Genomic DNA, 17,294 nt, shown 5'->3' on the forward strand with positions numbered 1-17,294 from the left:
CTGCCAAACTCACTGCACCAACACTGCCAAACTCACTGCACCAACACTGCCAAACTCACTGCACCAACACTGCCAAACTCACTGCTCCAACACTGCCAAACTCACTGCTCCAACACTGCCAAACTCACTGCTCCAACACTGCCAAACTCACTGCACCAACACTGCCAAACTCACTGCTCCAACACTACCATACTCACTGCACCAACACTGCCAAACTCACTGCACCAACACTGCCAAACTCACTGCTCCAACACGACCAAACTCACTGCACCAACACTGCCAAACTCACTGCACCAACACTGCCAAACTCACTGCTCCAACACTACCAAACTCACTGCACCAACACTGCCAAACTCACTGCACCAACACTGCCAAACTCACTGCTCCAACACTACCATACTCACTGCACCAACACTGCCAAACTCACTGCACCAACACTGCCAAACTCACTGCACCAACACTACCAAACTCACTGCACCAACACTGCCAAACTCACTGCACCAACACTACCAAACTCACTGCACCAACACTGCCAAACTCACTGCACCAACACTGCCAAACTCACTGCACCAACACTACCAAACTCACTGCACCAACACTACCAAACTGCACCAACACTGCCAAACTCACTGCACCAACACTGCCAAACTCACTGCACCAACACTACCAAACTCACTGCACCAACACTACCAAACTCACTGCACCAACACTGCCAAACTCACTGCACCAACACTGCCAAACTCACTGCACCAACACTGCCAAACTCACTGCACCAACACTGCCAAACTCACTGCACCAACACTGCCAAACTCACTGCACCAACACTACCAAACTCACTGCACCAACACTGCCAAACTCACTGCACCAACACTACCAAACTCACTGCACCAACACTGCCAAACTCACTGCACCAACACTACCAAACTCACTGCACCAACACTACCAAACTCACTGCACCAACACTACCAAACTGCACCAACACTACCAAACTCACTGCACCAACACTGCCAAACTCACTGCACCAACACTACCAAACTGCACCAACACTACCAAACTCACTGCACCAACACTGCCAAACTCACTGCTCCAACACTACCATACTCACTGCACCAACACTGCCAAACTCACTGCACCAACACTGCCAAACTCACTGCTCCAACACTACCATACTCACTGCACCAACACTGCCAAACTCACTGCACCAACACTGCCAAACTCACTGCTCCAACACGACCAAACTCACTGCACCAACACTGCCAAACTCACTGCTCCAACACTACCATACTCACTGCACCAACACTGCCAAACTCACTGCTCCAACACTGCCAAACTCACTGCTCCAACACTACCAAACTCACTGCACCAACACTGCCAAACTCACTGCTCCAACACTACCATACTCACTGCACCAACACTGCCAAACTCACTGCACCAACACTGCCAAACTCACTGCTCCAACACTACCATACTCACTGCACCAACACTGCCAAACTCACTGCACCAACACTGCCAAACTCACTGCTCCAACACGACCAAACTCACTGCACCAACACTGCCAAACTCACTGCTCCAACACTACCATACTCACTGCACCAACACTGCCAAACTCACTGCACCAACACTGCCAAACTCACTGCTCCAACACTACCATACTCACTGCACCAACACTGCCAAACTCACTGCACCAACACTGCCAAACTCACTGCTCCAACACGACCAAACTCACTGCACCAACACTGCCAAACTCACTGCACCAACACTGCCAAACTCACTGCTCCAACACTACCATACTCACTGCACCAACACTGCCAAACTCACTGCTCCAACACTACCAAACTCACTGCTCCAACACTGCCAAACTCACTGCACCAACACTGCCAAACTCACTGCACCAACACTGCCAAACTCACTGCACCAACACTGCCAAACTCACTGCTCCAACACTGCCAAACTCACTGCTCCAACACTGCCAAACTCACTGCTCCAACACTGCCAAACTCACTGCACCAACACTGCCAAACTCACTGCTCCAACACTACCATACTCACTGCACCAACACTGCCAAACTCACTGCACCAACACTGCCAAACTCACTGCTCCAACACTGCCAAACTCACTGCTCCAACACTGCCAAACTCACTGCACCAACACTGCCAAACTCACTGCTCCAACACTACCAAACTCACTGCACCAACACTGCCAAACTCACTGCACCAACACTGCCAAACTCACTGCTCCAACACTACCATACTCACTGCACCAACACTGCCAAACTCACTGCACCAACACTGCCAAACTCACTGCACCAACACTACCAAACTCACTGCACCAACACTGCCAAACTCACTGCACCAACACTACCAAACTCACTGCACCAACACTGCCAAACTCACTGCACCAACACTGCCAAACTCACTGCACCAACACTACCAAACTCACTGCACCAACACTACCAAACTGCACCAACACTGCCAAACTCACTGCACCAACACTGCCAAACTCACTGCACCAACACTACCAAACTCACTGCACCAACACTACCAAACTCACTGCACCAACACTGCCAAACTCACTGCACCAACACTGCCAAACTCACTGCACCAACACTGCCAAACTCACTGCACCAACACTGCCAAACTCACTGCACCAACACTGCCAAACTCACTGCACCAACACTACCAAACTCACTGCACCAACACTGCCAAACTCACTGCACCAACACTACCAAACTCACTGCACCAACACTGCCAAACTCACTGCACCAACACTACCAAACTCACTGCACCAACACTGCCAAACTCACTGCACCAACACTACCAAACTCACTGCACCAACACTACCAAACTCACTGCACCAACACTACCAAACTGCACCAACACTACCAAACTCACTGCACCAACACTGCCAAACTCACTGCACCAACACTACCAAACTGCACCAACACTACCAAACTCACTGCACCAACACTGCCAAACTCACTGCACCAACACTGCCAAACTCACTGCACCAACACTACCAAACTCACTGCACCAACACTACCAAACTCACTGCACCAACACTACCAAACTGCACCAACACTGCCAAACTCACTGCACCAACACTACCAAACTGCACCAACACTACCAAACTCACTGCACCAACACTACCAAACTGCACCAACACTGCCAAACTCACTGCACCAACACTACCAAACTCACTGCACCAACACTACCAAACTCACTGCACCAACACTACCAAACTGCACCAACACTGCCAATCTCACTGCACCAACACTGCCAAACTCACTGGTTTTGAGGCTTTAATGATAAAGTGATGACAGCCGTTAAAGATAGCTCACCCAAAAATAAAAAATTAGCCCATGATTTACTCGCCCTCAAGTCACCCTAGGTGTATATGACATTCTTCTTTCAGACAAATACAAACGGAGTTTTATTAAAAAATGTCCTTGCTCTTCCAGTGGCAGTGAATGTCTGTTTCTATTTTGAAGTCCATAAAAGTGCATCTATCCATGATAAAAGTGCATCTTTCCATGATTAAAGTGCATCTATCCATCATAAAAGTGCATCTATCCGTCATAAAAGTGCATCTATCCATGATTAAAGTGCATCTATCCATCATAAAAGTGCATCTATCCATGATAAAAGTGCATCTATCCATGATTAAAGTGCATCTATCCATCATAAAAGTGCATCTATCCATCATAAAAGCGCATCTATCCATGATTAAAGTGTATCTATCCATCATAAAAGCGCATCTATCCATCATAAAAGTGCATCTATCCATCATAAAAGTGCATCTGTCCATCATAAAAGTGCATCTATCCATCATAAAACTGCATCTATCCATCATAAAAGTGCATCTGTCCATCATAAAAGTGCATCTGTCCATCATAAAAGTGCATCTGTCCATCATAAAAGTGATCCACACGGCTCTGGCGGGTTAATAAAGGCCTTCTGAAGAGAAGCCACGCATTTGTGTAAGAAAAATATCCATATTTAAAACTTTATAAAGTAAAATAATTAGCTTCCGGCCAAACGAGCTAACGAATTCCACTTAAGTCTAAGCGCAACTTATGCGAGTAATGCGACGTACTGCTGATATTTACGCTACATGACGCACTGCGCTTCTTCCGACGTCATATGTTGCGCAAGTTGCCCTGTAGGCGCAAGTAGACAGCGTTTGGCCGGAAGCTAGAACTTTACTTTGTAACTTGTTAAATATGAATATTATTCTTACACAAACGCATCGTTTCACTTCAGAAGCACTTTTATGATGGATAGATGCGCTTCTATGGACTTAAAAACAGAAACAGCCATTCACTGCCATTATAAAGCTTGGAAGAGCCAGGACATTTTTTAATATAACTCTGATTGTATTCGTCTGAAAGAAGAATGTCATATACACCTAGGATGACTTGAGGGTGAGTAAATCATGGGCTACTTAAAATTTTTGGGTGAGCTATCCCTTTAAGAGTGGCCGGTTTTTCCCATGCTTACAGAATCTGGCCTGGCCTGTGGTGGGAACTCAGACGATCCGGGAAGCCCATCGCTCGAGGACTCAGACGCCGAGGACCGAGAGGACGAGCCCATGGCGCCGCTGGCCAGCAACTCAGAGGATCTGGGATCTGATGAAGACAATCTGTCTACAGGTCAGGACTTGTGAATGTTTGGTCTTTTGCTAAACAGGGGTGTGTTTCCCGTACAACGAACGACGTAACTTGCTGCTTAACTATCATAGTACGATGCATCATTGAAGAAATCCACTAGCTAGTCACGACTGTTTCCTGAAACCATATTGTCGCAAATTAGTCGTTCAACCACTGGTTGATGACGTCACGCAGGTGGTGGAGTAATAACTTCTTTTTTTTTAAACGTATAATGAATCTGTTTGAAATCGAATTAATTTAGCTTTATTTCCCGATTGAATCATTGACTTGTTCTTGCGTACTAGAGTACGTTTACCCATGCGCACTCTTCAAAAACAACGCTTTAAATCTCTTGACAAACTAAAAGACGTAAATTACATTTCTATGTATTCTAAATAAAAGATACAGATTGCACTGAATGTCAGCTTGCTTATTTGACTTAATATAAGGATTTATTGAGTCCACATGTCATGCAAACAAGAAACTCTTCTTCTAACCACAGGTCGAGAGCCGTCGTTCCAAACACACGACTCTGCGATGCTGTTTGCGAATGTTCGTTGGAACGATGGTTTTGGGAAACACCGACTCGTTGAACTGCTGATAACGACGGAACTTGCAACCATAGTTGGCTAACGATGTTTTCGGGAAACACACCCCAGAACGTGAAACTACAACTGAGGCTATTAACATTATTAATGCACATTCCTGACCTTATTTTTCCATTAGTCCAATAGAAAAAATTCCCAGCCATGTAATTCCCAGCTAACAGGGAATGTTCTCAGAACTTGACAAGCTTCTCTCAACGTTATGAACAGTAACATTAAAGTATGCTATTTTAAAGGTTCCTAATTAGTGCTCAAGCACCGATGGTGAGAGGACCCTATTTGAATTGCTCCGTTTAGTATTATTCTTCTTCTCCAAAGTGAATCGCATTTTTGAGGGCCTAAACTTGCTCGAAAACTCACGAAGCTTTGCACACGCGTCAGAAGTGGTGAAAATGTACGTGTGATATGGGTCTCAGAAGTAGGTGTGGCAAAATGGCTCGATAGCACCACCTACAATATTTCGACGATGTGCCCCTGGCGCTACGTTTCACGTACAGGTATGAAATTTGGTAGACACATGTAACAGGCCAATATCTACAAAAAAGTCTTAGGGCGAAATCTGAAAACCAAACAGAAAGTGAGATATTTTGACTTTTCTCTGCAAAATTGGTGCAGTTTTTGCCATTTCCAGACGTTGTACTTTAACGAACTCCTCCTAGAGATTTAATCAGATCCACATCATATTTTGTAAGTCTAATCTAAAGGCCTTTGCGGCATTACATTGCAAAGATCTTGAGTTTCCGCTAAAGGGTGTGTCCGTGGCGGCCTGACAAAATGTGATGTTTCGCCATGTAACTTGGACATACGATGTCCGATCTGCCCTAAACTTCACATGTTTTATTAAGTCCTGGCCTGAAGACATCGATATGCCAATATTCAGTCACAGTCATAGCGCCACCACATTTTACACTGTGATTAACTACTCCTTATAGAGATTTAACCAGATCAACATCATACAGCATATGGTCAGTCTAATCTTAAGGCTTTAGCGGTGGTAAATTGTGATGTCCGATCTGCCCCAAACTTCACATGTTTGATAAGAGTCCTGTCCTGAACACATCTACATGACAATATTCCTTAGTCATAGCACCACCTGCTGGCAACAGGAAATGACATGCTTAACACTGTAATTCACTCCCAGAAACATATTCAAATATGCCATGAAGTACCAAACATGATAGAAACATGTTAAATCATGCAACACTTGGCTAAGTGCTAATGTATGCGATTAACGCCACGAAACAGGAAGTTTACCGAACTCAGGTATACGATGTCCGATCTGCCCCAAACTTCACATGTTTGATAAGAGTCCTGTCCTGAACACATGACAATATTCAGTTATAGTAATAGCGCCACCTGCTGGTAGCAGGAAGTGTGACAAATACAAATGACTTTGACATAGTCCTCCTATATACTGCCCACCATGCTTTGCTTTCCTAACGCCGGAACAAGTTTTCAAATGTTGCTTCTACTTTTAGAATGTTCAGAGAACATTCAAATGTAACATTACCATAATGTTTGAAAAATGATACAATGGAATGTCCCCTTTAACTTTTGTATATTCAAGATATATATTGTATAAAAAACATTTAAAAACAAATAAAACATTTGAAAAATGGGACGTTTTGAACAGGAAGGGAATATTTAGAAATAACGTTTTCATAAGTTAATGGGAATGTTAGCAAAACAATATTATATTTTTGTTAGCTGACTTCATGGTTTAAAATGTACCCGGAAATATTTCTGCCATGTAATGCACGGTTTTAGGCTACTGTAATAGGTAATATAATAGTCTTCCTTAAACATTCCTTCCTTAAATATCATTAGTCAAAATGATTTGTAATGTTTTTACAATAATGTTATTGTATTGTAATGATGAACTTGACCTTCAGCCTTCACAGTTCTTTTCTAATTTTGTGAATAAAACAAAGATTATTAGAGTACGTTTAACAAGAAAAGACTGTTTCAGTCTTTTCACTTTAAAATGTCACGTTCCCCTTCGAGGGAACTCGCACTGCGTCGTCGTCGTGACGACACTATGGGAACGCCCTCAGCGTAACGCATCTGAAGCATGAATGAAATCTGTCCAATCCTGATTGGTGCTGCGTCATGACGTAGTAGATGACGGCATAACCGGAAGATACAAAGGGACGCCGGCACAAACACACGTTAGCTTTTTGCTCTTCAGCAAAGCGCTCTGTGTGAAACTGTTTGTCCTATTTGGTGTTGTTTGTCCTATAAGAATTGTCCCAAATAACGTCTGCATTGCAATATAGAATCTAGTGGCTCGGATCTCGCGTTTGCCGAGGCAGCGCGTAGATTACGGGTCTACTCTGCAATAAAGATTCTGTGACTGATCTCGCGTTTGCCGAGGCAGCGCGTAGATTATGTCTGCATTGCAATACAGAATCTATAGCTCGCGTCTCGCGCTTGCCGAGGCAGCGCGTAGATTACGGGGCTATTCTGCATTAAAGATTCTGTGTGGGTGCGAGGCATGCACAGTCAGCTCCTGAGGGTGCTGGCTGTGTGTTCATTGAAAAATATCTTGACGCACACAGCCGTGCGTTCCGGGTGTTTCAGCCTCGCGCCCGTTGGCTTTCTTCTCGAGAGATGAAAGCCAAATATATTGTGAACGACTCGAATCTCGCATTTGCCGAGGCAGCGCGTAGATTACGAGTCTGCTATAAAAGGGACACACACGATCTGTGAAATAATACTGTTTGGGTGCGAGGCATTCACAGTCAGCTCCTGAGGGGGCTGGCAGTGTTCATTGAGAAATATCTCGGCGCGCGTGCATAGAAAAAAGCCGTGCGCTGTCGGATGTTTCAACCTCGCAATTGTTGACTTTCTTCTCGAGGGATGAAAGCCGATATATTGTGACCGACGGCTCGAATCTCGCGTTGCCGAGGCAGCACATAGATTACGAAACCGTTTAAATAAATATTAAACTAAACAAACAGTATTGTCTGGTGATTATGGCTGCATTTAATTCTTAATGGAATTAAAATGATGGAATATTATCTGACTTTGAGAAGTTATATATTTTAATTCAGCCTACCACCGTTTCACTTATCTAGTGTTTTTGGCTGCATTTCATTTTGAGGAATTAAAATGTTGAGCCTCGCACCGACAGGTGCAAAAAGAGTGTCGCCTCCCGCGCCCCTCCCGAGGGAGCCTGGCAAAGGAGACGGCGCTCTTGCGGCAAGCCTTCTGAGCCTAAGGTCGATCTGAGGACCGTCGATCCTTTAGGCAAAGAAGGCTTCTGCCAGGTGGTCCTAGCTGCGGCCGGACCACTCAGAGCTGTCCCCCCCGGGGTGGAGCGATCGAGGTCGCCTCCCCCCGGAGCTCTCAGGAAATCAGTGCTGTGTTCCCGCCGTCCAGTACGCTTCGGGCCACACTGATTTCCCGCGCACGCACGCCGCTCCAGCCGCCTCTAGAAAGACCTGCGGCTGGGCAGCGAACGCGTCCGCACACCGAAAATCATTCTCGACTGCTCCCTGCCGGTCAGCCGCTTCAGGGGGTCGGGAATGAGGCTCGGTTGACACCCGAGGCCAGCCTTGAGAGGCTGGTTCCCTTAGTGGATTATCTCGGCGCATGGTCATGCTTCCGAATATATCTGCGTGGGCCCTGCGTACTGTAGAGCTGGGTTACAGACTGCAGTTCAGCTCCCCTCCCCCGAAGTTCAACGGGGTGGTCTGGACTGTGGTCGGCTCAGAGCAGGTTCGGGTTATGGAACAGGAAGTTCAATCCCTGTTGGTCAAGGAGGCCATAGAACGTGTTCCTCTGCCAGACAGGGAGTCCGGGTTCTACAGCCGGTACTTCATAGTTCCCAAGAAGGATGGGGGGTTGCGTCCAATAATAGATCTCAGGCACTTGAATCGTTCTCTGAGGAGATTCAGGTTCAAGATGCTCACAATTCCAGCCATCGTGAGTCAGATCCAGTTCGAGGACTGGTTCGTCACGATAGATCTGAAGGACGCATACTTCCATATTTCCATCCTTCCATGTCACAGGAAGTTCCTGAGGTTCGCTTTCGGGGGCGAAGCGTACCAATATCGGGTTCTTCCCTTTGGCCTAGCTCTTTCCCCTTGCACCTTCACCAAGTGCATGGATGCAGCGCTGGCTCCGCTGAGACTCCAGGGCATTCGTGTACTCAATTACATCGACGACTGGCTAATATTAGCCAAGTCGTACGATATGGCAGTTCGGCATCGAGATGTCGTTCTAGCCCATATCAGGTGCTTGGGGCTGAGACTCAACACAAAGAAAAGCGTGTTGACGCCCTCCCAGAGGACTATGTTCCTGGGAGTGGTATGGGACTCCACGACGATGCGGGCACAAATGTCTCCTGCACGGGTGGAATTCATACGGGCGATGGTCTCCAGAGTGAAGCTAGGCCACAACCTCACTGTGAAGCAGTTTCAGAGACTGCTGGGGCTCATGGCAGCAGCGTCCAACGTCATACCTTTGGCCTGCTACACATGAGACCCCTACAGTGGTGGTTGAGAGCCAAGGGGTTTTCCCCGAGGGGAAATCCGTTCCGTATGATCAGGGTAACGCGCAAATGCCTTCGTTCTCTCGTCATATGGAGGAAACCTTGGTTCCTGTCCCAGGGACCGGTGCTGGGAGCATCATGTTGCCGGAAAACCGTTTCAACAGATGCCTCCCTCACTTGGTTGGGGCGCGGTCATGGACGGCCGCTTTGCGAGAGGTCTGTGGGAGACCCGGCATTCTTCCTGGCACATCAACTGCCTGGAAATGCTGGCGGTCTACAAAGCTCTGAGGAGCTTTTTCCCAGACCTCCGCGGCCACCATGTCCTGATACGCTCGGACAACACTTCTGTAGTCGCGTATCTGAATCATCAGGGGGGTCTGAGGTCGCGCCCTCTATGCAGACTGGCACACCAGATCCTTCTGTGGTCCCAGGGGAAACTGTCGTCTCTCAGAGCGATGTACGTCCCCGGGGACCAAAATCAGGGAGCAGACGTCCTGTCGAGGCGGGGGCTGAGGCCCGGGGAGTGGCGACTCCACCCAGAGGTGGTGGAAGCCATGTGCGTGAGATTCGGCCCAGTGGAAGTGGATCTGTTCGCGTCTCAAGAGACGTCCCACTGTCCACTGTGGTTCTCTCTCAGGCATCCAGCTCCGCTGGGGCTGGACGCCATGATGCAGACGTGGCCAAGGCTGCGTCTGTACGCATTTCCCCCGATCGTTCTGCTCCCGGGAGTCTTGGAGCGAGTCCGCCGGGAGGGGATCAGCCTACTTTTAGTAGCACCCCGCTGGCCGACCCGAGTATGGTTTTTGGACATTGTAGCACTGCTGGACGGCCTTCTGTGGCAGGTCCCTCTGAGGAGGGATCTGCTGTCGCAGGCAGGGGCACAATATTTCACCCCCGGCCAGAGCTGTGGAACCTCTGGGTCTGGCCCCTGAGGGGGCTCGGTACCTAGAGGCTGGCCTGTCAGCAGATGTTGTCGAGACCCTACTCAGCTCCAGGGCTCCTTCTACCAGGAGACTGTACAGCCTGAAGTGGAATGTGTTTTCCACTTGGTGTAGAGAGCGTGAGGTGGACCCAGTTAACTGCCCAGTGGCTTCAGTGCTGGAGTTCTTCCAAGATCGTTTCTCCGCCGGTCTTACCTCGTCCACACTTAAGGTGTATGTGGCTGCCATTGCGGCTTTCCACTCGCCTATAGGTGAGGGGCCTTTGGGGAAGCACCATCTGGTTGTACGTTTCCTCCGTGGGGCTCGGAGGATGAGGCGTGCGGCTCGCTCCAGAGTTCCAACCTGGGACCTGGCGGTGGTACTTGAAGGGTTGGCTGAGGCCCCCTTCGAGCCACTGGAGTCGGCTGAGGCAAAGAACCTGACCCTTAAGGTGGCCTTTCTCCTTGCTATCACCTCTCTGAGGAGAGTGGGGGATCTCCAGGCCTTGGCTATAATGCCAACTTGCCTGGAGTTTGCCCCTGGCGGAGTTAAGGCCATCTTACACCCTAGACCGGGCTATGTGCCCAAGGTGCCATTTAATGTGGCACGGTCAGTGGTTCTTCAGGCATTCCATCCTCCACCTCACGTGACGGCGGAAGAGGGGAGACTTCACCTGCTCTGCCCGGTCAGAGCCCTGAGAGTGTACCTTGAGAGGTCCTCTCAGTGGAGGAAGTCAGACCAGTTGTTGGTGTGCTTTGGTTCACCCAAGAAAGGGCTGCCTGCATCCAAGCAGACAATCAGTAATTGGATTGTTCAGGCTATAGCCATGGCTTATCAGGTGCGCAGTCTGCCTTCACCTATAGCTGTGAGGGCTCATTCTACCAGGAGCATGGCCTCCTCGGTAGCCCTCCTTTCTGGAGCCTCGCTTCAAGATATTTGCGAAGCGGCTGGGTGGGCCACTCCACACACCTTCATAAGATTTTATAGTCTGCAACTCCCTGTGACGCCTGGCGCCAGAGTGATCGCGTCCTAAGTGTGCCTGGTCTCCCAGCTTCACACTAGGGTGGCGTGCTTACGGTGTGGCATAGTGGGCATTGCGTTCCCATAGTGTCGTCACGACGACGACGCAGTGCGAGTTCCCTCGAAGGGGAACGTCTCGGGTTACGACTGTAACCCTTGTTCCCCGAGAAGGGAACGAGACACTGCGTCTCGTCGCCACACCTATCACGGGCAGAGCGCGTGCTTCATCGCAAAGGAGCTAACGTGTGTTTGTGCCGGCGTCCCTTTGTATCTTCCGGTTATGCCGTCATCTACTACGTCATGACGCAGCACCAATCAGGATTGGACAGATTTCATTCATGCTTCAGATGCGTTACGCTGAGGGCGTTCCCATAGTGTCGTCACGACGACGACGCAGTGTCTCGTTCCCTTCTCGGGGAACAAGGGTTACAGTCGTAACCCGAGACGTTTCATTTGATTAGTTTCTTTGTAATTATTTGTGAAATTTTGTACCAATTTCTGAGTGAAAATGATTAAATCACTCATCAATTAGTAAATTCCACACCAATTTTTTTTTTTTTCAGTGCACGTCCTGTTCAAACAGCCTCTTCAGAAAAGTGTGTTGTTGGTAAGGAGTAAATCCCCCACAATCCACTGCAAACTCACATTCAGGTTTGACCCCAATCTGACATACCCATCCAATCAATTCCCAATCAATAAAATCAAGTCCTGTCTGATTTTATAATAGTCTGTTTCAGAAATATGCGTCATTAGGGAAGTAAAATGGGTTGCGGATGCCGTTTCGACTTTAACAATTCTAAATAAACATTTGATTTGATAAGCTTGGATGATATGTACATGTCCACTTGTGAATATGAAAGTGATGACTCAATCAAAAGGTGGGAAATGGACACACATCTGTTGTCTTGAAAGAATGAGCAGCACGTATTTACCACTAGGTGGCGTCAGAGATCACAGAACAAACATTTCTGATCTCTTTTCAGCACGAGACACCACAGAGATGACGGAAACAGAAGGGGAACTTGGGCAAAGTGAGGATGAGGACAAGCCGTGTGTAGAGGCCTCGAGTAGAGGGGCCGGTGTCGGGGCCCTCGAGGGCCATGAGGAGAGAAAGGAGGATAAACCACTCAGAGAAGTTCGCACTCCTCCAGCCAAACTCCCAGTGAAGCTGCTTAATAGACTGAGCAGTCTGGACAGTCAGTATCAATTCATCACATGCATGTATACCTGTTTTCTAGATTTGACCAGCGGAGTGTAACGATGAAACATAATTACAAAAGTATATTTTTTTCGGTCCCACTTTATATTAAGTGGCTTTAAGTACTATATACTTATTTTGTTCAGGTTGTATTGTAAAACACTTGTGCTGCTACTGAGGTGTGATACGGGTAAGGTTAGGGACAGGTGAGGTTTAAGGGTGGGTTAAGGTGTAAGGGAAGGACAACAGTGTAATTACAAATGTAATTACATAAATTAATTACAGCTGTAATTACATGCAGGCATTTTCAAAATATAAGTACATGTATGTACACAATAAGTCCATTGTATCAAATTATTAATTTAAATGTAAGAACATAGCACTTAAAGCAACTTTTTTTCTTGTCCTGTAGATGCCCACTCTCCTCAGGGCCGGCCGGCTCCAGCCACTCTGCCCAGGAACTTCACCCTCCCCAAAGATGCCCTGCGGGGCAGGATCTCCACCCCCACCGGCTCGCCTCACTTGGGGGTCCTGCACCCTCATCTGCCCCCGAGCTGCATCATCGAGGAACTGCACCGGGCGCTGGCCTCCAAACACCGGCAGGACAGGTGAGGACAGGTCTTCACTAGTAATTCTGACAAATTCTGTCATCATTTTACTAAAAGAAACATATAAAATAGTTGATATGAAATGTGTGCTATGTGGTCAAAAGTTTGGAATAATTAAGAATTATAGGGCCCTATCATAAACCTGATGCAATGCAGCGCTAGGCGCAACACAAGCTAGTTTCAGCCCGACACAGTTTTCATTTTCACGTCCTGCGCCACGTTGTTTAAATAGCAAATGCCCATGGGCTGCTGGTCTGAGAACGAGTGTGTGTGTTCTGGCGCATTGTTGGAGCGTTGCTATTCTGAGGAACTAAAATAGACTGAGCCATTGACCGACTGAAACCTGCTCTAAAGTCAATGGCGCAATATTTTTTTTGTTATTTAAAGAGCGCGTTAGTAATATGTGCCTATAGGCGCATACACTTTGTCCTGTAGATGGTCTGCTCGCTTTAACCTCGCGCTCGAACAGATCCGTTTGCTCTCTGGAGAAGCGTTCAGTTTTTCTGCTTACAAATTCCTCCATGTAAATAGCTAATCATGGCGCGAGCGCAACTGGATTTTGAGATGAAACTCTGATTGATTTATTGAACGTTACGCCCAAAACACACCCATTACTCATTAAGAGAATATGGACAACCCTTTTAGACCATGCGCCGGGAGCGCCGACCATTTTTCCCGTCGTTAAACTAGCAAAAGTGGATTCGGACACGCTCGGACACACTCTTATGCCGTGCGCTTTAGACCATACACTTAGATCCTTAAAATAGGGCCCTTAGTGTTTTTGAAAGAAGTCTCTTTCTCACCAAGGCTGCATGAGTTTGATAAAAAATACAGCAAAAACAGTAATATTGTGAAATATCATTACAACTGTCTTCTATCTAAAAATATTTAAAAATGTAATTTATGCCTGTAATGCAAAGCAAAACAGATTTTGTTTGTAACAATGTTACGATGTGTTTACTGTCACTTTTGATCAAATTATGTTACGGCTACATTAGTAGATTTGAAAACAGTGTTTTCGTTTCAAAACTCTCTCCGTCCACATTAGCGTTTTCCAAAAGTTTCTCATCCACACTGAAATTCTGAATGGTATTGTTTGTGTTGTTATGCATTGAACATTTTCAACCAGATCTTTTAAATGTCAGTTTCCACAGTAAGGAGATCCGCGGTTCCCCCAAACGGCGCTCGGATGGACGGGTGTCCCGCACCGCCAGCGCTGAGAATGAGCAGAGCGGAGAAGTGGAGAACAAGAAAGAGGCAGAAGAGAACAAGGAGAACATGCGTGTGGATGAATACTACAGCGACCAGGACAGCTGGAACGACTCTGTCATCTCTGGTGGGTTTCTTTGACCTTGGTTTACATCACATGTTGATTGTGGACATCCGCGTTAAAAAAGAATGATTATTGTAGAATTTTAGACCAATTTTTATTTTTATTTTTTATAGTTTTAGTTTCTGTTAGTTTTGATTTGTCATGTTTTTACCATAGTCTGTTCAAAAAGATGGACGACGCATCTCCACTTCCTTCTACTGTAGAAAAATATCCCAGTAAAGGTCCATCCGTGTTAGATATAGATCCGGGTCACTAAAGAGCCAAATATGTAATAGTGATTTGTGAAACATTCATGCATTTAAAGGTGCAATATGCAAGTTTTCGCCCCCAGAAGTCGCATTTTCAAAACAATATCAAAGGTGAAGCTTGATGACGCTATGAAGGAGAGTGGAACTATGAGAGATGTCGTTTTCATCATCCAGAGATGTATGGTATAATTCATATATTTCACGAATCATGTTCATGGATGAGGTAATAAATGAGTTTTTGTATAACCTGTACGTTTGATCAGACTATTTTATGTAATCGTAATGAATTAGCTGCAAGGAACGTGAAATGTAATACTATATTAGCCTGTTACTGATATGTGACTATTTGTCAAATGATTTGGTGAGTTAATGCTGCGCAGTTTTACACGTTTAAAACAATCGTACTAAAAGTGCATTTGAACGAAACCACAGTATTTGCAAATAATGGCTAAATATTTTTGTGCAACACAAGACTTGGTCACCAGACTTGATAAAAAGCGTTACTGAAGTACAAAGTGCAGTATATAACTGTATGTGTGCAATAAATAATATATATTTGCTTACCTGTCTATTAAAAATATGCGAGAGCAGAGACTCTGTCAAGTCCAAGTTTGTCGTGAAGCTCTCTCCATCCTGAAAACACCACGCCGATGTTGATCCTTGTTTTATTTCTGTTTTTCACAAAGCCTGCTTGCCTCAGTTGATCTACGTTTACGTTTTTGGGGATTTTCTGTACTCGCCAATCAATAATCGTGGACCCTGACGACTGAACGACACAACAGCAGCGTGCAAGATATTGTATCATAGATAAGTATACATAGCGCCCTCATTGGCCCATTAAAGCGGCCACTAATGAGGTTTCTATGTACAGTATATATATATCTATGGTTTCTACAAGCGGAAACCAGGGATATTGCGGATATTACGTCATTGATAGGTGACAATGACAAGGGTCGAGCCAGTATTTAATTGTATTAACAGTATTCATTGTGCAAGTGGTTTTTGAATATTTTATTACAAAAATCTTACATATTGTACCTTTAAAGATACAATATTTAAGAATTTTGTATCAAAATATCCAAAAAACACTTGCACAGTGTTATATATTTCTTTCTTTTGTGTACTTCCATTATCCTAAATGTTTCCAAGAATTTGTAAATTCAGAGAAATTCACAATTTTAAAAAGTGCCCGTCCCTGTTCACTCGTCGCCTCTCAATGATGTAATATCCGCGTTATCCCTGGTTTCCGCTTGTACTGCCATAGTAACCATGGCGACAGATGTGGACAACTGCATTATGTCTAGCGGCGCGCTCACGCTGTTGTTGTTTCGTTCAAACATTATGGATCATGGCAAGCAGACTTTGGGACAAAAGGAGAACTAAAACGAGGATCAATATCAGCGTGGCGTTTTCGAGATGCCGAGAGCTAGCGTCCGCGACTAACTTTGACTTGACAGAGACGCACAAATGTAGAGGTGAGCTAATGTACATAAAACTAATCATTGTTATATAGCTCAACATGATGAAATATTAGAATATGATCTGTATGTTATTCTAATGTTGATCTAGCTCACTGCTAGTCTCATACAGACAGACTAATACATAGAATAACATTATAACTTTCAACACACTCAAATGTAGTTTAGTGTAATAGTGTAGACTAAGTGAAACAGCGCTGGGTTACCTCACAAGTTTAATTTGTTACATAAACTGACCTGTGTCTGTGAGTAGTAATTCAGCACTTGCGTGTAGTTCGGTAGAATGAAATGTCCTCATTCCTTTATATCCGCCGGACTCGCGTGTGGCGCTGCTATCTCCCTCTCTCATTAGCACTCGCGCCCTGCTTCACACCACACTCATGTTAAAAACATCAATGTATTCACTCATCAATAAACATTATTTCCCATAGACATTATTAGATCCATCAGCATGACGACAAGTTCCATTCCGCTTATTCACTGCGTCATCAATCTACACCTTTGTTATTGTAAGAGGTTAGCGACCCCTAGCAACGAAAAAAATGACATATTGTAGCTTTACGGGTTAAACGAGCAAGCACTGCTCACATTTTCTCCAGAAAAACCTTGTTTTTTTGTGTTTTATTTCACAAATTGGTCTCTGAGTGCCTGTTAATAATGTTGCGCTCAGAATACACCGCATGGCAGAAACGAAGAGGCTTTTCTTCCTCTAGACCTGATTTGTCAGCAACATCTGGTGTCCTA

At 45.9% G+C, this 17,294-nt stretch overlaps 1 protein-coding gene and 1 long non-coding RNA gene across 2 annotated transcripts in view; one reads left to right on the forward strand and one right to left on the reverse strand.

Moving 5' to 3' along the window:
• Window positions 1-17,294, forward strand: part of phactr3b (phosphatase and actin regulator 3b) — a 97,961-nt gene that overhangs the window by 36,703 nt on the left and 43,964 nt on the right. The window contains exons 5-8 of the mRNA XM_082156463.1: window positions 4,499-4,648; window positions 12,669-12,881; window positions 13,296-13,491; window positions 14,637-14,827. Of these exons, the coding sequence (XP_082012589.1) occupies window positions 4,499-4,648; window positions 12,669-12,881; window positions 13,296-13,491; window positions 14,637-14,827 (750 nt within the window). The remainder of the gene's footprint in view (window positions 1-4,498; window positions 4,649-12,668; window positions 12,882-13,295; window positions 13,492-14,636; window positions 14,828-17,294) is intronic.
• The window catches only part of LOC309488400, a 204,459-nt gene that overhangs the window by 7,620 nt on the left and 179,545 nt on the right, over window positions 1-17,294 (reverse strand). The window lies entirely within an intron of this gene.

The sequence above is a fragment of the Leuciscus leuciscus genome, assembly GCF_965113295.1.
Source record: "Leuciscus leuciscus genome assembly, chromosome: 23".
NCBI classification, from domain to species: domain Eukaryota; kingdom Metazoa; phylum Chordata; class Actinopteri; order Cypriniformes; family Leuciscidae; genus Leuciscus; species Leuciscus leuciscus.